The sequence below is a fragment of the Eublepharis macularius genome, chromosome 15 (genome assembly GCF_028583425.1).
Source record: "Eublepharis macularius isolate TG4126 chromosome 15, MPM_Emac_v1.0, whole genome shotgun sequence".
NCBI lineage: Eukaryota > Metazoa > Chordata > Lepidosauria > Squamata > Eublepharidae > Eublepharis > Eublepharis macularius.
Window position 1 is genome coordinate 58985772 of NC_072804.1, and position 21029 is coordinate 59006800.

At 45.1% G+C, this 21029-nt stretch overlaps 1 protein-coding gene across 3 annotated transcripts; it reads left to right on the forward strand.

The window, feature by feature from the left end:
- The first annotated feature begins 27 nt into the window (after positions 1–27).
- On the forward strand, positions 28–21029 carry LOC129343069 (uncharacterized). 3 transcript variants are annotated; one of them, XM_054999058.1, is made up of 8 exons: positions 28–144; positions 2666–2764; positions 3709–4056; positions 13276–13710; positions 14267–14387; positions 18942–19040; positions 19985–20332; positions 20893–21029. In XM_054999058.1, the coding sequence occupies exons 1-6, from the start codon at positions 139–141 to the stop codon at positions 18992–18994; spliced, it is 1062 nt and encodes a 353-aa protein (XP_054855033.1). In that variant the 5' UTR covers positions 28–138; the 3' UTR covers positions 18995–19040; positions 19985–20332; positions 20893–21029. The 3 variants fall into 3 exon arrangements, with proteins under 3 accessions (XP_054855033.1, XP_054855032.1, XP_054855031.1); XM_054999057.1 differs by lacking the exons at positions 19985–20332; positions 20893–21029 and having other exon boundaries at positions 63–144; positions 14267–18188; positions 18942–19020; XM_054999056.1 differs by lacking the exons at positions 19985–20332; positions 20893–21029 and having other exon boundaries at positions 63–144; positions 14267–19034.

The window sequence follows — 21029 nt, forward strand, 5'->3', positions numbered from 1 at the left end:
TTCTGTAAACCGAGGCACGTGCTTGTGGGGAGAGCAGATCACGTTGCAAAGAGGGAGGGTGGGGAAAGGCTTCCAAAAGATCGTCGCTGTGAAGGCTTCCAAAAGATCGTTGCTGGTGTGCGTAGACATTCATTAGGCATGGAGGTAGGAAAGTTCACTTGGCTTGCCTCGCCCCAGCCCAGTTGTGACCAGAGGAGGAAGAGCTGTCTGGGAGGGGAAGGGAGTGTCCAGTACTTGCACTATGCAGACGTTTGAGTTGTGGGTGGAGGGAGGGGCCATCCACGGTGGGGAAAATGTGCATTGGGGAGGGACCTTCAAACTTTCCCACCCATATGGCTGTTCTGCAATCTTTCTCAGAATTCTGAGGTGAATTTTCTGAGGATTGGGGCCCACTCTGAAATGCCCACTCTGCCTTGAAACCTCTCTGGATCAATGGTCAAGGGGAAAAGAAAGTAAAGATTTTTTTTAAAAAAAAGTGACAAAGAAAAGTTCCTTGAGCACAGATTCAAAGGCATTTCCCCCTCGCCAGCAGGCAGACCAGCCACCCTGGATTTCCTTTCAGCAACACATCTTGCAGCCAGTTTTACAGTTTGAAAGGGAGATTCCTGCTTATATGTTTGCCTGATCTTTTCCAGGTCTGCAGGGAGGCAAACCAGCAGGGAGACCTGTTCTCTGGTTGCTACACTACAGCGCTGCTACCAAATCCTTCAGAGTGATGGAGTGGAGGGGGGAAGAGAGGTCGCTTGCCTACCAATATTCCCCTTTCACGGTCATATGTAGATTCTCATCTGTTTTGATGCCCCTTTTTTCAAGTACAATCAGGGAGACATACTTTCATTCATTTCCTACTGAGTTGGGATGAAATTAGACACTAGCTTTCTGCTTGCAAGAAGGTTTTTTTCCCAAACGAGGGCATCAACACAGCACAGAAATCATGTAGTACCTTTCAGAAAACGTGGTCTTTTAGAAAATATATTATTTCTCTCCCACCCCAAACCCCAACATATTCTGACTGGTGCACTCTGTGCTACCTTGCCAGAAACCAATCACATCTATCAAGACCAAAGGGAGGGATTCCAGAACCACCCCCACCCCACTCTGCACCCTCACTATACTCCAGGGCAACTGTCTCTTTTAAAGTAGTGGTAACTTTCCTCAATGACTGGTCCTGGCTTGGCATGTGCAGACCACACCTACATTATGAAATATGTGCATTTCACACATTCACAAAATAAAAAGGCGGTACCCACCTTGGTGCCATTTTCTGTCCCTCTGGTAAGCCTGAAGCCCTTTTCATTGTGATGAAAGCACCTGAGGGGAGAGATTGCGGCCTGGAAGAGCTGAGAGGAGGACATTCTCATCTCCTGCATCATATCCTCCCAAGGACCCTGCGGGAGAGGTTAGGCTGAGAGAGTGTGACAGGCCCAATGTCACCCAGTGAGCTTCCATTGCAAAGTGAAGATGTGACCTTGGGTCTCCCCCCTGCTAAGCTAACCAGCATACTAATATGTGTATTTGATAATAATTAATAGTAAAAAGTTAACAGCCACACGGGTGGCATTTTGCTTCTCTCTAGGGATTCCGTAGACCTTTTCATTAAGGTGATATAAGGGGGAAAGTGTACTGTCACAACAAACAGGGAAAGGGTTTTCTTTTAAATGAAAACTGAGCATCCAAGGAACCATTCTGATATGGCGACACCATGTGTTACAAAAGTGTAACTAGCTACTAAAGCCCCGGTGGGTATTGTTTCCTGGAAGAGCTCAAGGATGACCATCCTGCCCTCCTCCCACTCGGCGAGGTAGGTTAGGCAAGAGTATGACTAGCCAAAGGTCACTCAGCAAGCTTCAGTGGAGGAGTGAGAATTTGAACCTGGATCTCCCAGGTTCTGATACTCTAGCCACTTATATTACAATGCCAATAGGTGTAGTGCAAAAAAAGAATACAAAAAATCATCACAGCCACATTGGTGCACTTTTGTGTGTATAGGCAACCTGCAGCCCTTTTCATGGTGGTGCTATAAAGTGCACCCGCACAACAAACAGGGCAAAACTTCTGTCAGTGACAGCTGGGAGTTCCAAGGAACCAGTTGATGAGGCGCCCAATGTTTCCGTGCCTGGTTTTGTAAGCTTCTTGGTCAAAGATATGTGTCACTCTGATGCAAATGTCACTCTGAGAAATCAGAACCCCGCCTGTGTCAACAGAGCCAATGCTAAGGGTCAAAAGCAACAATGAAAGTTTCCATCTTCTTCACCTGCCAGAGAACTCCCCACAATTCTGCTCTTTAGAGCCTAAAGCTTGGCATCAGAAACTAAGAGCCAAGCTACAAGTGACACCTGACACAGGTTGGACACTTGTCAGCTTCCCTCAAGTTTTGATGGGAAACGTAGGCATTCTGGTCTTGTAGCTGTAATGGAGAGCCAAGCTGTAAAACCAGGACACCTAGATTTCCCATCAAAACTTGAGGGAAGCTGACGAGTGTCCAACCTGTGTCAGGCATCACTTGTAGCTTGGCTCTAAGCTCCCCCCATCCTAGACATGCAGCGTGGGGTCCTACGGGTTTCCTGGTATGGGAGGCATCCTGCCCCTGCATCCCGCCTCCCTAGCCCAGGTCATTTTCCTTGGGCGGCCAATGCTCCTAACCCCTTCTTGCTTTCCTTTGCAGAGATCCAAGGAAGAGGAGCTCCAGGAGCTTTTAGCCTCATGCTCCCAATTTGAGCAATTCCTGTTTTTCACCCTTCGGGATCAGGTGTCTAAAGACAAGGTAAATGAAGAAAAAATTGGGCGCCAGGAGACTGCCTTGAGCGACTTGTCAAAGAAAGTGGATGAGATGGGACAGGACTCAAAGGTCCAAGTTATTGAAATTACATTAAAGAGAATTGAGAAAGATCAAAAGAAGACAGAGACAACATTGGAAGCTCTGGAGGGAAACATTGAAGAGACATTGTATCACACTGCCTCTGTGTTATGCCATCAGTGGGAAAAGGTTTTTGCAATGATCTTTTTCATAAAGAATGGTACAAGAGGTGTGAGAAAATTTTCAGTGTCCTTGGACACTAACCACTGTACCATCCTGCCCCTTCATTAAGCTATGACTGGAGGGAGCGTTTAATAATGTGGCTTCTCTTGGAAAATGCTAGAGCAGTAGTGAGGTATGTTTCAGTGTGTCCTTGCACACTAACCACTCTACCACCCTGCCTCTTCATTAAGCCACGAGTAGAGGGAGTGTTTATTAATGCTGCTTTTCTTGCAGAAAGCTAGAACAGCAGTGAGTTAAGTTTCCGTGTGTCCTTGCACACTAAAACTGTCCTCCCTACAATCGTGTCTGCAATAAGTTTTTAGTACGTCCAAAGCCCCAGTGTGTGTGTTTGCGGGGGGAAATTTGCAGCCTGGTAGAACTGAGGATTACAGAGAATAAACTGGGCTTATAGAGGTATAACCCACTTAGGACTGGAACTCCAGAACAGATTCCCCTTTGAATTCACAGACGGAGATACTGGATGCTCTGTTTTCCTTATTACATCTACAAGGAGGAAAGAAGAACTTCACTTTCCGAAATACAAAGGGTGGTCTTTATCTTTTTCCTAACTTGGAATTGGGCCATCATGTCCCTGGGAAGATTGAAACCCAAGTATGCTCAGTTCAGGCCGCTTCTCTTTCATAGCCAAGGTGACTCATTCATTCTTCCCTTATTTCTTAACTTTCTAGACCACCGAGGAGGAGCCACTGCCAAGATTATCACCATTTGAACTAGTGTTGCTTTTTTACTTGAAGTCGCTGGTGTACTCAGAAAAATCAATACAAGAGACGTTGGTGCACCAAGACACACGATGTAAATCAGTGATTATGGAGAGAAAGGCGTGGAGAGGATTTCAGCAGGAGTTCCAAGTCCACAGTGTCATGCTGAAGGAAACAGAGAGTGACCTCCACAAAACGACGATAAAAGAGACAGAAGTCCAGAGTGGGGAAGGTCAATCCCTGCCAAGCTTCCCGGAAGGCTTTTTCACCCAGGCAAAACATGCAGAACGAGACCAAGAAGCATCTTCGGGAACCCAGGTACCCACTTTTGTACAGGACAGCTAAATCATATCCCTCCTCGGGACATCTCCATAGCACTTCCTGCTAGTTAGTCCACAAAACTGACGGGGCAAAGGGCATGCAGTTGGAGAATGGGCATTAGAGAATACCTGGGAGGCCCTGCCCGCTCTGCCGATCTAAACTGCCCCAAACTAGTATCTGGTGAAAAACAGTTGAGATAGCCTGCCTCGGTGTTCTCATAATGATCTAGATCTCCAGATGTAAGGAAAGTGTGTGTGTGTGTGGGGGGGAGGCGGCAACTAGACAGATGCCTCCCAGAAGCCCATATGCAGACCATAAAAGCATTAGCCCTCCCCTCTTATTTACCGCCTCTTTCCTTTCATTTGTTATCGACTGGCCTTTTAGCAATCATACCTTGGGTTTTTAAAAAGGAGCACCCAGCTAAACTAATGCTCATTACCACCTCTTGTGGCAATGAGTTCCAGCACTTAAATACACATCGCACAAAAATGGCTCTTTTCACAAGCTAATTACATGTTGTCCCTAAATAGTCTTTTCTCCATTTTCAAAAAAGGCTTGAAGGATGTGCGCTCTACCAAACCAAGTGCCATTCACCAGCCATCTATGATTGAAGTTGACTGTGTGAAGAGGCCTCCAAACAACTTCTTCTATGCTACAGCTTGCTGCTGTTTGAAATTTTACTCAATAAATAGTCCGTTTGTTTTGTTCTAAGTTCTAATACAGAAAACTATTTTAACTTTCTGATATTTTATTTATTTGTTGTATAGGTTATTTAGAGGCTGCCTTTCTCACTGGGTCTTGAGGTAGATTACACGGTATGAGTCAGTGCAGTCAATAACAAAGACATTGCAACAAAACATGTGGTGGGTATATAGATGGAAATTTGCAAAGATTTTTAAAAAACAGCAGAAATCCAATACAGAGCTTGGAGCTTTCCTAACCTCCTCAGGAAGACCAGTGCATGAAGAAAGAGCCACCACAGAGAAGGCACAGGTGTTGATCTTGCCTATGTGCAAGGTGGAACCTACAACATGCCCTGTTCAGACGCCCTAGTGGAACATATGGAGAGAAGTGGTCCCAGAGATATGATAGACCGAAGCCATCTAGTGTGTTTTTATCACAACTGTCCTCCAGTTAGGTCAGGTTTCACAACTTTCATGGCAGAAATAGGGCTTCAACCAGAATCATAGAATCATAGAATCATAGAGTTGGAAGGGGCCATACAGACCATCTAGTCCAACCCCCTGCCCAGTGCAGGATCAGCTTAAAGCATCTCTGACAAGTATTCATCCAGCCTCTTCTTGAAAACTGCCAGTGAAGGGGAGCTCACCACCTCCCTAGGCAGCTGATTCCACTTTTGAACTACTCTGACTGGGAAAAAGTTCTTCCTAATATCCAGCCGGTACCTTTGTGCATGTAGTTTTAGCCCATTGCTTCGCGTCCTACCCTCTGCTGCCAACTGGAACAGCTCCTTGCCCTCCTCCAAATGACAGCCTTTCAAATATTTAAAGAGAGCAATCATGTCCCCCCTCAACCTCCTCTCCTCCAAACTAAACATTCCCAAGGCCCTCAGCCTTTCCTCGTAGGGCTCAGTCTCCAGCCCCCTGATCATCCTCATTGTTCTCTTCTGCGCCCTCTCGATTTGGTCCACATCCTTTTTGAAGTGAGGCCTCCAGAACTGCACACAATACTCCAGGTGTGGCCTGACCAAGGCAGTATAGAGAGGGGCTATGACCTCCTGCGATTTTGATGCTATGGCGCCTTTGATACAACCCAGGATTGAATTAGCCTTTTTTGCCACTGCATCACACTGACTGCTCATATTTAGCTTACAGTCCATTCTTACCCCAAGATCCCTTTCACATATACTACTGCCCAGAAGTGTATCCCCCATCCAGTATTTGTGCTTCTCATTTTTGTGGCCCAGATGTAATACTGTGCACTCATCTTTGTTGAATTGCCTCCTATTCACAGCTGCCCACTTCTCCAGAGTATTCAGGTCTTGTTGAATTTTAATTCTATATTCTTCGGTGTTTGCTACCCCTCCCAATTTGGTATCATCAGCAAATTTAATGAGCAGCCCTTCCACTCCTTCATCCAGATCATTGATAAAAATATTGAAAAGTACCGGGCCCAAAACCGAGCCCTGCGGCACCCCACTGGACACCTCCCTCCAATCTGATAAAACGCTGTTGACCACCACTCTTTGAGTGCGGTCCTCCAACCAGTTCCCTATCCACCGACCTGTCCTATAGTCTACTCCACAGTCTTCCAGTTTGTCCATCAGAATGTCATGGGGGACCTTATCAAAAGCTTTACTGAAATCCAGATAAATCATGTCAACAGCGTTCCCCCGATCCAGTAAGCTGGTCACTCGATCAAAGAAGGAAACCAGGTTGGTCTGGCAAGATCTGTTAGGAACAAAACCATGCTGACTTCCCCGGATCTCTGAGCGGTCCTTCAGATGCTTACAGATTGATCCCTTTAAAATCTGTTTTAATATCTTCCCAGCAACAGAAGTCAGACTGACCGGCCTGTAGTTTCCCGGGTCATCCTTCTTCCCTTTCTTAAAGATTGGGATAACATTTGCTCTTCTCTAATCTTGTGGCACATCCCCAGTCCTCCAGGAGGCCTTGAAGATGATGGACAGGGGTTCTGGAAGTTCTCTGGAAAGTTCTTTCAGCACTCTTCGGTGCACCTCATCTGGCCCAGGGGATTTGTATTCATCCAGTGCAGCCAGATGCCTCTCCACAACCTCTCTGTCAATCTCAATTAGCCACTCAGGTGTCCTGCCACATTTTCTACTATCTCTAGATGTGCCTGAGTTCTTCGGGGAGAAAACAGAGGCAAAAAAGTCATGAAGCCTGTCTGCTTTTTCTCTGTCCTGCATCAGAGCTTCTCCATCTACTCCCAACAGCGGTCCAATTGCCTCCTTTACCTTGCGTTTGCTTCTCACATATCCGTAGAAGTTTTTCTTATTGTAGCGAGCCCTCCTGGCCAGACCCAGCTCGTACTGAGCTTTGGCCTCTCTGATGGCTGATCTGCAGTACCTAGTAACCCTCATATACTCCTCTTTAGATGTCTGTCCCTGTCTGCATTTCCTGAACATTTCCTTTTTCTCCCTTAGCTTATTGTGGAGCTCTCTGTGCATCCACATCGGTTTCTTGGAGGCCTGACCATGTTTCCGTCTTGCTGGGATAGTGAGGGCTTGAGCTTGCAGAAGCTCGTGTTTGAGAAGGGCCCGCCCTTCACTCGCTCCTTTTCCTTCCAGCACACGCCCCCACAGAACGACTCCCATCAAGCCCCTGAGTTCATCGAAGTTGGCCCTACGAAAATCTAACCTACGAGTCTGGCTATGAACTTCCTTGGCTCCCCACAGCGACTGGAATTCAAGGAGGACATGGTCACTTCCCCCTGAAGGTCCCCACCACCTTCATCTCCTCTACCAAGTCTTCCCTGTTGGTTAATATCAGGTCCAGTATGGCCGAGCCCCTTGTAGCTTCCTCCACCTTTTGAAAAAGGAAGTTATCAGCCAGGCAGGTCAGGAAATTGCGTGATTCATGACGCTTTGCTGAGCCTGTCTCCCAGCACACATCGGGGAAGTTGAAGTCACCCATAATTACAAGGTCCTGATGTCTGGATACTCTGCCAATCTGTTCAAGGAGGGCAGCATCTATTTCTTCTTGCTGGTCAGGTGGCCTGTAGCAGACTCCAACAATAATACCCTTTGACCTTCCTCCCCTTATTTCTACCCATATATTTTCCACCGGGCTGTCCGCCCCATTCTCCATAACTTCTTGACAATCAAGCCCTCTCCTCACATACAACGCCACTCCACCTCCTCTTCTGCACTTCCGGTTTTTCTTGAACAACTCATACCCATCCACTAGCACATTCCAGTCATGGGAATCATCCCACCAAGTCTCAGTAATTCCTACTATATCGTAGCCCTCTGTTTGCAATAGAAGCTCAAGCTCTTCTTTCTTATTGCCCATACTTTGGGCATTGGTATATAGACACTTGTAGCCTTGTACCTTTGTTTGACCTTTCCTGCCCAGGTGGGTCCCCACTGTGTTCCCTTCATCATTGAAGTCGCCATGTTGATCGTCCCCTTCCCCTTGCAGCATCAGTTTAAAGCTCTCTTGATGAAGTTCTCCAGGTTTGTTCCAAAGTTTTCTTCCCTGCCCTTGAGAGTTGAAGCCCATCATGTGCTAGAAGGCCTTCTCTAAGAAAACCTATCCCATGGTCCCAGAAACCAAAGTGCTCCTGTCGGCACCACCATCTTAGCCAGCGATTAACCTCAAGTATGGTCCGCTCCCTGCGTGCTCCTCTTCCTGTGACTGGAAGGATAGAAGAGAATACCACCTGAGCCCCCAATGTCTTCAACTGCCTTCCAAGGGCTTCATAATCCTCTTTGATTCTAGAAACAGTATTCGAAGCTGTGTCGTTTGTTCCCACATGAATCAGCACAAACGGGTACTTATCAGCGGGCTTGATGAGTTTCGGCAGCCGGTCGGTTATATCCTGAATTCTGGCCCCTGGCAAGCAACACATCTCTCGGAATAGGGGATCTGGCCCAGAGACACGGCGTTCCATACCCCTGAACAAAGAGTCCCCGACGACTACCACCTTCCGTTTTTTTCCACTTCCATATGGCCCCATGTCTTCTGCACACCCTCTTCCAGATCTTTGCAGTTCTCCTTCCACTCTCATCTCTGTCACCATCTCTAGCACTTCAAAACAATTCTTGAGCTCAAATGGACCAGAGCTTATTCTTCGTTGATGCCTTCGGGTCTGTACTGTAGATCTGAGAGGAGGCTCAGAAGGAAGATTGACTCTTTCCTCTCCTCCTTGACTTTCCTCTTCTTGGCAGTGTGGGGCCCCCAGGCTGTTGTCACCCAAGAGTCTCTCAGATCCTTCACAATCAATTGTGGAAACAATGGCAAGCAAGTAAGGCGGTAGTGAGAGCTAGGTTGGATTCCCCACTTCTCCACTTGTAGCCAACTGGGTGACCTTGGGTGAGTCACAGCTTCTAGCAGCTCTCTCAACCCCACCCACCTCACAGGGTGTTTGTTGTTGTGGGGATAATAATAATGTACTTTGTATACCGCTTTGAGTGGGCATTAACTCATCCTGAAAGGCAGTATATAAATTGAATGTTGTTATTCTTAGTAGGAGTAGTGAGGAGTGCCCTCAAGTCACAGCTGACTGATGGCGCCTGCTGGTGGAGTTTTCATGGCAAGAGACTGGGGTGGTTTATCATCGCCCGCCTCTGCAACCCTGGTTGTTGTTGGCAGTCTCCCATCGAAGACCCTGCTTAGCTTCTGAGAGGTGATGAGATTAGGCTCACCTGAGCTATCCAGGTCAGGGCAAGCAAGAAAGGAAAAGGCTATTCTTCATATAGTGCTGTGTGAGATGAGGCAATTCAAAAGTAGAAAGAGAAACCCAAAAGTGTATCTGAATTGTGTAGCCCAGACAAATGTCTCATCTTTATTCGTTCGGACTAGACTGTGGTCATTATAAAATGCTTGAAATAATAGGAAAATTAAAAGATGATCCAGAACTGCCACATGGACAGATTGGAATGGCAGCTCACCCTCTGACACCATTACGAATGTTGGTTTTAAGAATACAAACAGAGAAGAATAATTGCATATTGAGCTGTCCTCTTTTCCGTCTTCAAACCATTAAAATGACTACAGTCCCTCATTTCTGATTCGATGTAGAAAAACTCTGGAGAACAGAAACTCATGCCTCACAGGAGGGAGGGAGTCCGTGTATCCTTTTTCTGCGGCAACAGATGAATGTGGCTCCCTCTCTGACAATCCAATGTTGGCTCCTCACTTAGAAACCCAAAGTTAGCTCTCCAGTCTCGGGAGAAGGTCTTTCACATCCCTCTGACCCGTAGCTGGAGGTGTCTGGATTCAATGTGGGATCTTTTAGTGCTGAGCCATAACTCTTCCCATAACCACGGCTCCTCACCTAAGTAACTCTAGTTATGATGGTGCCATACCAATGTTCAGCATCTGTTGCTTTTAGTCAGCCTCCCCCAATGGTCCCTGCTCAGCAACCTGTAGTTTCTATCAATATGCCTACCCTTTTGTGGGTGGAATCACAGTGCTAAAAAAAAAATAGGAGTCTCTCTGCAGCGGTTGTACCCTATTTTGTTATGGAATAAAGTTCCTTTCACCCTGACTTGAATACCCCACGCAAGCACAAACTCGCCAGATCTCACAAGCTAAGCAGGGTCAGCCATAGAATCATAGATTCGGAAGAGGTCTCCATACTCATCTAGTCCAAGCCCCTGTACAATGCAGGAAATTCACAACTACTCCCCCCCAACCCCGCAAGTGACCCCTTCCCCATGCCCAGAAGATGGCGAAACACCTCCAGGATCCCTGGCCAAATTGGCCTGGAGAAAATTGCTTCCTGACCCCAAAGTAGTGATTGGCCTTGCCCTGGGCATGTAAGAAGGGGCCACAAGAACCAATGTAACCCTTCCTGCCCTCCCCCTCACGATCCGCCCTGGTTCACAGAATCAGCATGGCTCTCAGGTGGCCATCTATCCTCTGCTTCAAAACCTCCAAAGAAGGAGAGCCCACCACCTCCCGAGGAAGCCTGTTCCACTGAGGGACCACTGTCAGGAACCTCTTCCTAATGTTTAGTTAAAAATTCTTTTGATTTAATTTCAACCCCTTGGTCTGACCTTCCAGGGCATCAGAAAACAACTCTGTCTACACTATCCTCTATATGGCAGCCCTTCAACTACTTGAAAAAGGGTTATCATATCACCCCTCAGTCATCTCCTCTCCAGGCTAAACATACCGAGCTCCTTCAACCTTTCCTCATAGGAGTTTGTCTCCAGACCCTTCACCATCTTCCTGGCCCTCCTCTGGACACGTTCCACTTGTCTACACCCTTCTTAAATTGTAGTGCCCCAAACTGTACACAATACTCGAGGTGAGGACCAACCAGAGTTATACCATTATTTTTGTGTGACCTGGACACTTTACTTCTATTGATACAGCCCCAGATCACAGTTGCCTTTTTAACTACCACATCCCCCAAACTGGGATAACAAGATGGCAGAGGAAATGAAATCAATTTATCTGGGCCTTTAAAAACCCTAGGATAAAATTTTCCCAGGGGTGAGGAACTGCATCTCATGGAGGGCTAGATTTGCCTGACCTGGGGTTCTATTATGAAGCCTGTATATTGGCATGGAATAGTTAGGACATTATCTAGCGCTTGTGCTGGCTGGCAGACCATAGAAGATCACTGTGCTTTCCCAACAACTTCAGCTGACATATTTTGGTCTCCACCCCACTATAGATCAAAGACCTCACTTGTGGGATTTATCCTGCAAGCTTTTTTAAAGGGTTGGGAGAAATGGGAAAAGTCTCCTGTGCTGGGTGTGTCTCAGCTTTCCTCCTTTTTGAATCAACCCTGGTTTCCTCCAGGGCAAGAAAGGGCTGCATCCACTAACTTGAGGCAAGCAGGCATCACCTGCTTTACCGACTTAATGAAAAAAGGAAGTCCCCTTGATAAGGAGGCCCTTGAAGAGAAAGCAGAGGGATGAATATCCTGCCTTCACTTTTTCTAATACAGCACTTGATAGGGTCTGCTCAATTGTTTCACATATGTAGGAAGCCTCTTACAGAGTTCAAGTCTCTTATTAGGAATCCCAATGGAAACAGAAAAAGTCTTATATCCCATATTTATAAAATCTTGGTGAAGCAGAAAACAGAAAAGAGGATTAATTGACAAGTGCTCTGACAAATGGACCACCAACACAGAATCCTGAAAACTGAATGGCCCCAAATTATGAATGCTCCAAGTCATAAATTCAAAATACTTAGTATAAGCTTTAATTTGTTTCAGGTTTTACACAGATAGTGTTTACCTCCAAGCAGGCTTCATAGAATCCACTCAACAGTTAGTCCTAAATGTTGGAAAGACTGTGGTTGGGTGGGTGATTTTCTACATTGCTGGTGGAATACCCAAACATTCAACTGTTCTGCAGACAAATCTTAATGAGGATAATGAAAATTACAGGGTGTGATTTGCTGGCTTAACCTGAAACACTTTTGCTATCTTACTGTCTGGTATTGAATTGCTCCAAAATAAAAGCCGCACTAATTACAGTTCTTCTAACCATTGTTATAATTGCCATTTTTTTTCAATGGAAGGAGAGACGGGGCCTGACACTACCTATGTGGCATAACAGCTTGTGGGAACATTTTATTCATAGCAGCATTATTAGTATAATTATGTAAAATGTGGATACATATCAATAGTCTTTTCACAGAAAAGTGGTATTAATCAAGATCTGACAGTAAAAATTACAGTGTTCAGAAAGCAGTTGCTGATTTAAAGGTTATAGCACTCCTTCTCAGGTAGAATCCCATGCAAACATGTGGAATCAGAATTCCTTATCAAATTCATCAGATTCCTAATACTATAGATACTATGTCATCTATCTCACTCCACACATATAAAATAGTCCCCAACTATTTCCTTTCATCCAGCACTGGATTATATGTCTGCAGCTGTTTTGCATTCTAGGCCACCTAATAAATTGAGCCAGCCCCTGAGTGAGAACCTTTTCTTCCTCTCCCATAATACTAAACATCAGTGGGCACCCAATGAACTGGTGGCAAATAGCTCCAGGATGGACTTTTTTATTCAACTACTATTTAAACCATAGAATCCAATCGACCATTTGATACAAGGATGGACATATCATTGGATGCTGTTCTGGACACAACCATAGATGAGCTTAAAGGGGGATTAGACAGGTCCATGGAAGACAGCTGGACCTAGCAAATATGGGGATCTAAGGAAACTTTCAGATTCAGAGGCCCTAAATATGCCGCCTGTCTCATAGGGATGTTATGAGGAGGAAGGAGAGAGGGCCATAATGGTAAATCATCTTCTTTACATGCAGAAGGACTTGGGTTCAGGCATCTCCAATTAAATTATTTGCTAGTAGGTGATGTGAAAGACCTCAGCCTGAGACCCTGGACAGCCCAAACAGGAATAATGGGGGGCAGAGAGAAAGATTGGAGTCCACTGTCTAAAGACCCCCAGCATCTTTCATCACTAAGCAGGAATGTAAACCAGGTTCTCTTTGATTCTGGCTTACTTTTTTCTCTCGATAGCCGGAATGGTTAAAAGTGCAACTCACTTATTCCGCTTTCATGTGTTTTTCTGCAGAATTCTGAAGAGAAGATCCACGAGCAATCTGCAGAGCATCCCCAATATGAGCCGCTCATTTTTGCCAAGACTGAGGAAGAAGTGCCCGCAACAAAAGCAAACCAACAGAATATTGACTGTATGCCATATAGACTTGTGCAATATCCTCTACAGCCATTAGTCACTCCTCAAGAGCAACGTGCAAAAGGAACTGTAACAACAGTGACTTCACCAGTTTTATCTGCATCAGAGCAAACTATCAATAAAGGAGTCCCAGTACCTTCATCTTCAAAAGAGGACACAATGGAATTGCCATCTCTATGTTTGCAAGCTCCAGAGGAATCAATCTCAGGATCTACTCTAAAACAAGTCAGTTTGGTTGCTGAGTTATGTACAAGCGGAAAGGACGTTGTCGAGCCATTTTCTTCAGTTCCAGTCCAGAAACCAGGATTTAAGGTCAGTCAAGTTTGACCAAGCTCGGTCACATATTTAGTTTAATTAGTAATTACACTATTTGTATATTCTCAATCATGTCATCCAAATTTTATTTATTTATTCAATATACACCTTTCTTACTGAGCTCCAAGGTTGAGTACAACAATATGAGTGAAAATGCAATATGTTCAACCACTAAAACATTCACTGAGCAAAATGCAATAATGAACAACAGTCATGACACTCGGGGAACCAGATGCAATAAGGAATGGTAAAGAAAAAATCAAAATAAACATAAAACTGAGATGAAACGGGAACAATTCTCTAAAAACTGGTTCTTTCATAATGTTCAAGAAGTACTTTTGTCAATTTGTTATTTTGCTAAACACTTTGTCCTGTTGGAAAATAACTTTCAAAAAGCAAGTCAATCTGCTGAGGGTTTCAGTGTCAGCTGCTCCTCTGAAAAGCATTCTGTCTTATATACAGTCACAACATCATACAAAAGCATTATATAATATATGTTAAAATACTGGGTAGCAGCTATCACACTCACACATGTTCCTTTTCTATCATACAGAAAGAAGAGGAGGATTCATTTTTTGACACCAGTCTTGAGAATGCAACAGAATTCATGACAGCCTTTTCGAAAAGTACAGTTGAAGAATTTATTTATTCCAAAGACATTATTTCACTGCGAGGTAATGCAATCTCATCTGCTGAGCAAAAAGAGTTCACTGAGATCCTGTGTGATATAGATGGAATTGTCTTAGAGTTGGAATCATTCCAAGCTGTAAAACTGGACTTCCAATACCTACGCATGGGTACCGATCACATTTCAAGCTTAACTCCTATAGAACACATTTTGCGAAAGCATCTTCCTTTTAGTCCACCCACTCTGGGTATGAAGAAATTCCTAAAGGTATCAGTTGGACTTCCTATGATCAATTCCAATGGCTGGCAAGTGATTCTGACCACTCTTCCAAAGTTACAACCACAGAAGTTCTCAGTCAATGATTTCAGAGAGAGGCAAATTGGATTCTTGGATGCTTTTAAAAGTAGATTTGAAAAGCTCCTATCTTCACAGCCCAGTCATGAACTACGCAGACCGACTTTACAAAAGAATTTTATTAGAGACATGACACACTGGCGTTTGCTGCCTCGAGATCGTGAATTCATTCTACATCTTCTGGACTTTGCCTTGGATCAGACACCACTGGAAGATTCTTTGGAGAAAATGTTGTTTACTTTTCAGTTTGGGCAGAGGGAGCCAAACCCAGAGCCTCTAGGGCGATACTTCGATGGAATGTTTGTTAAAAAAATGACTGTCCATGTTGCAGCCACTGTTTCTGGGGAAAAGGCTGACACCAATCTGCTTTGGTGCCGCCAAGGGATAGAGAAGATTATCAGCAACAGGGGCATTCTACGGTCATCTCTCTCCATCAGAGAAGCTGTAACATATCAAAGCAATCTTGACAGTCAACCTGTGGGTGAGACCATCCATCTCAAAAAACTCATTGCAGACCCAAGTAACAAGATGAGGTTCATCCAATTTTACGCAGACCACCCACATATCGGGGTGTCCATGCAGTCTCACCCATGTAGTGGATTAATTGGGACATGTGGTTTGCTACACCCACAATCACTGAGACGCCTCTCCAAAAATGCCAAGGAGTATCAGCACAGGATGGAAGAAAATGCAATAAAAATGGCCCCATACATTGGAGCAAGGACAGAAGTGGTTCTTGCTCTGAGCCCAGGCAGTATTCTGAGATTTTTTGCAAACAGCCATCCAGATGAGTTGCTCAACCTGGATGCACTTCAAGAGCTTTTGGCCGTCAAGCCTATGTTATTACCAATTAAGGAAAGGATTTCCACCACTTCTCATACGTTCACAGAATCCATTAGACTTACTGTCTTGCACCTTCACACCAAGCTCCAGCAAGTGACAATCCAGTACAGAGAGCATGGGAGCCATCAAGCAACTTGGAAAGCCTTCCAACTTGAATGTGGGTATGAAGTGCTCATTTTTGGAAAGCTGCATGGTTCAGCCAACAGAGATGACAGCATTGTTTTGGGACCTGGAGTTGGCTTGCCCTCAGACTGTCTCACTCACCAGAGAGGATTTTTATGCTTCAGCCCCAATCTTGCTGCTGTGACCAATGAGGAGTACAATAAACCTCCTTCCCTTCAATACTGGACTTCTTCCGAGAAGCAGAAGGGGCGCATTTTGGCTTTTTTTGGCTTTTCAAACTGCCTGGAGGCATCCTTACCTGAGATTGGCAGGAAGGCAATCTTCCTATTATTGCAAGATTTGGTAAATGAAAACCCCAGGCTGAAACGGTGGGATGGGAGTGCTCTTCTTCTTGAACTTCAAAAGGCCTCAGCACCCTCATTCTTTCCCCTTGTCGGTGCCATCGCAATCAAAGAATTATTGACAAAGCTGACCAAACGATCTTCATTTAGATACCCATATGTGTTTGGGAGAGCTCTACAACTTATCCATGATAAACAATATGACTTGGAACAGGTTCTCCTTGCAGGCTTCAGAGAGTTAAAACTGCATTTTTTCCCTTCGGTAGAATTCCTTGAGAATAAAAGAAAGGCTACTTGGATAAGTAAAAGAATTGTCCAAGTGTATGATTCCTCTGAAGACCAGTTGTGTGAAACAGCTCATGCATGTCTGATAACTGCCAAAATCTATCAGGATCTTAAAGACAGGGAGATGGTCTTTGAGTCAAAAATCACAAAGATCTCCCGTCACTTTGAAGTTCTACCCTGGGTCATACCGGTACTCAGGAAACTGGAGGGCCAGCCACTTGATGCCAGAAGGCGCTCTTGGGTGTTCATTTATGTCTCTGGTGTGGCACTCATGAAAAACAATTGGTACGTGGCCTTCCAGAGCCTTAGGAGCATTGCAACCCAGTTATCGACTCTCATTCAGAAGCTCATCGCACTGGAAATATTATCTAAAGGTTTACTCTTGCAGTTTCGCCCTTTCAAAATGCACAGCTTGCACAATTCTATCCCTACGAAACTAGACTTGCCAACGGGACCAGAGGTATATAAGCCAAATGTTCCCCCAGGGGATGGAGAGAGTGACTGGGAACCAGAAAACGATGACCCAGGGACAGTAGAGGAGGAAGAGGAGCTCACTATGGTGGTCCATGCCCCAACAATGCACAGACCCGCCAATGTGAAAAGTCGGTGGCTGCCCCTGGAGATGGAATTCCTGTTCACTCTGCTCTGGAGGCATTCCACGGAGAGAGAGAAATACCAGGACATGCTGCGTATATGGAGAGACAACGGTCTTCCCTCACGGACATTCAACGCATTCAAAAAGAAACTGGAAAGAGTGAGATGTGACATGGCTGGCACAGGAGTAACAACTAAGGTGCTCGAACCAGTGAATGAAAGACTAAGTAGTGAGAAGTTTGGACTGAAAACAAAAAGAAAGGCTTCTGTCACAAGGCTGGGAAAATACGACTTGGACTGCTTAGAGATTGGTGGCTGGCTAAATGATCTAGTGATAGATCGTTACCTGGAACTGTTGTGTGAACGGTCAGAGAAGAACCAGCCAAATTTACCCCTGGTGTTCAACATGGGTGTCCATTTCATGCAAACCTACACACGTCATGGCTATGATGCAGTAAAGACTTGGTTCCAAAACCACAAGGCGTGGCAGTGTGAGATTATATTTTTCCCATACTATCAGTCCCATCATTGGACGCTCGCTGTTCTTGACCTCAAATCTCAAACTTTATCCCATTTCAATTCTCTTGGGAAAGGGAAAAAGGAAGCCTGCAATGAGATTATTAGTTATCTCACAGCAAGGCACAAGGACACAACCATGGGCTCACGACAGCTTATGCCTTTAGATATTGTTTTGAGCTGTCCTGACACAACCCCCCAGCAGAAGAACACAAGTGACTGTGGTGTTTTTGTGCTATTCTTTGCCGAAGCGCTATCTAGGCAAGCACCTTTACAGGAGCCTGTTTCACCTCTTCAGCTACGACAAAAAATTAAACAACACTTAGCAGCCAATGAGGTTCCCCTTGAGGGCTTATGGTACTAGGGAGATGCTGACTGGCCACAGACCCTTGAATGGCACCCAGTAAAAATGCCTCCTGTGGATCTCAAGAAGCCTTGTGGTACCTCCAGCAAATATATGTGGAAGGATTTTTTGTAGCTGTGTGGCTGTGCACAGGAAAAGAACTCCAGCAATGTACCGTTAATGCAGTCCATTTGGGAAAAAGAGTTTTTTGGTTTAATTGTCTCCGTTGAGGGAGCCACCTTATTCCATTATTTATTGTTTATGCAAGATATTTTTATCCTCATTTTTACATGGATCAAAATTGTTAAGGCTACAGGAACCACTGAGTGTGTCTTTCCTATAACATTTTTTAAACCATTGTTAGACACAAAATGGAAGTTCCAGTGCTGATCTGAGTAAAAGTTTCCATTCAATTCGAGCCGCAGTGCTTTACTTCTCTCTCAAATTGGTGAGTTGCCGTGTCACAAGCCCATCTGCAGGAAGGAGACTTTACGTGTCCTGTTGAGGCCTGAAGTAATTTGCCTCACAACCAAGTTTCTGGTGGGCAGCCCTTTTGGTCTGCATTAGAATAGCAAGGTTTGTGCCCATTAGCACCTTGAAGATCAACAAGATTTCCAGAGTCAAAGCTGGGAAGCTTATACACGGGAAACCTTGTTGGCCTTTAAGATGTAACCAGACCTGAATCTTATCCTTGACACTCTGCTGTGTGCACGAGGTCTTTACAGATATATTCCTAAAGACCATTTTCATGCCTTACACTTCAAAATATCTTATAGAGGCTGCCCCTCACTTTAAATAAGTTTTATTGCACCTCTACAACAAGTGCATTTTTCTCACCATACAGTACTCACAACTATACGGTGAGGCAGGTCCAGAGGAGTTAGCCGTGTTAGCACGTAGTAGCAAAATAGCAAAGAGTCCAGTAGCACCTTTAAGACGAACCAACTTGATTGTAGTATAAGCTTTTGAGAGCCACAGTTCTCTTTGTTGAGTAAACTTTTGTTGAGTAAAAATCTGACGAGCTGTCCAACCTATCAGGCATCACTTGTAGCTTGGCTCTAAGCTCCCCCCATCCTAGACATGCAGCGTGGGGTCCTACGGGTTTCCTGGTATGGGAGGCATCCTGCCCCTGCATCCCGCCTCCCTAGCCCAGTTCATTTTCCTTGGGCGGCTCCTAACCCCTTCTTGCTTTCCTTTGCAGAGATCCAAGGAAGAGGAGCTCCAGGAGCTTTTAGCCTCATGCTCCCAATTTGAGCAATTCCTGTTTTTCACCCTTCGGGATCAGGTGTCTAAAGACAAGGTAAATGAAGAAAAAATTGGGCGCCCGGAGACTGCCTTGAGCGACTTGTCAAAGAAAGTGGATGAGATGGGGCAGGACTCAAAGGTCCAAGTTATTGAAATTACATTAAAGAGAATTGAGAAAGATCAAAAGAAGACAGAGACAACATTGGAAGCTCTGGAGGGAAACATTGAAGAGACATTGTATCACACTGCCTCTGTGTTATGCCATCAGTGGGAAAAGGTTTTTGCAATGATCTTTTTCATAAAGAATGGTACAAGAGGTGTGAGAAAATTTTCAGTGTCCTTGGACACTAACCACTGTACCATCCTGCCCCTTCATTAAGCTATGACTGGAGGGAGCGTTTAATAATGTGGCTTCTCTTGGAAAATGCTAGAGCAGTAGTGAGGTATGTTTCAGTGTGTCCTTGCACACTAACCACTCTACCACCCTGCCTCTTCATTAAGCCACGAGTAGAGGGAGTGTTTATTAATGCTGCTTTTCTTGCAGAAAGCTAGAACAGCAGTGAGTTAAGTTTCCGTGTGTCCTTGCACACTAAAACTGTCCTCCCTACAATCGTGTCTGCAATAAGTTTTTAGTACGTCCAAAGCCCCAGTGTGTGTGTTTGCGGGGGGAAATTTGCAGCCTGGTAGAACTGAGGATTACAGAGAATAAACTGGGCTTATAGAGGTATAACCCACTTAGGACTGGAACTCCAGAACAGATTCCCCTTTGAATTCACAGACGGAGATACTGGATGCTCTGTTTTCCTTATTACATCTACAAGGAGGAAAGAAGAACTTCACTTTCCGAAATACAAAGGGTGGTCTTTATCTTTTTCCTAACTTGGAATTGGGCCATCATGTCCCTGGGAAGATTGAAACCCAAGTATGCTCAGTTCAGGCCGCTTCTCTTTCATAGCCAAAGTGACTCATTCATTCTTCCCTTATTTCTTAACTTTCTAGACCACCGAGGAGGAGCCACTGCCAAGATTATCACCATTTGAACTAGTGTTGCTTTTTTACTTGAAGTCGCTGGTGTACTCAGAAAAATCAATACAAGAGACGTTGGTGCACCAAGACACACGATGTAAATCAGTGATTATGGAGAGAAAGGCGTGGAGAGGATTTCAGCAGGAGTTCCAAGTCCACAGTGTCATGCTGAAGGAAACAGAGAGCGACCTCCACAAAACGACGATAAAAGAGACAGAAGTCCAGAGTGGGGAAGGTCAATCCCTGCCAAGCTTCCCGGAAGGCTTTTTCACCCAGGCAAAACATGCAGAACGAGACCAAGAAGCATCTTCGGGAACCCAGGTACCCACTTTTGTACAGGACAGCTAAATCATATCCCTCCTTGGGACATCTCCATAGCACTTCCTGCTAGTTAGTCCACAAAACTGACGGGGCAAAGGGCATGCAGTTGGAGAATGGGCATTAGAGAGAGAATACCTGGGAGGCCCTGCCCGCTCTGCCGATCTAAACTGCCCCAAACTAGTATCTGGTGAAAAACAGTTGAGATAGCCTGCCTCGGTGTTCTCATAATGATCTAGATCTCCAGATGTAAGGAAAGTGTGTGTGTGTGGGGGGGGGAGGCGGCAACTAGACAGATGCCTCCCAGAAGCCCATATGCAGACCATAAAAGCATTAGCCCTCCCCTCTTATTTACCGCCTCTTTCCTTTCATTTGTTATCGACTGGCCTTTTAGCAATCATACCTTGGGTTTTTAAAAAGGAGCACCCAGCTAAACTAATGCTCATTACCACCTCTTGTGGCAATGAGTTCCAGCACTTAAATACACATCGCACAAAAATGGCTCTTTTCACAAGCTAATTACATGTTGTCCCTAAATAGTCTTTTCTCCATTTTCAAAAAAGGCTTGAAGGATGTGCGCTCTACCAAACCAAGTGCCATTCACCAGCCATCTATGATTGAAGTTGACTGTGTGAAGAGGCCTCCAAACAACTTCTTCTATGCTACAGCTTGCTGCTGTTTGAAATTTTACTCAATAAAT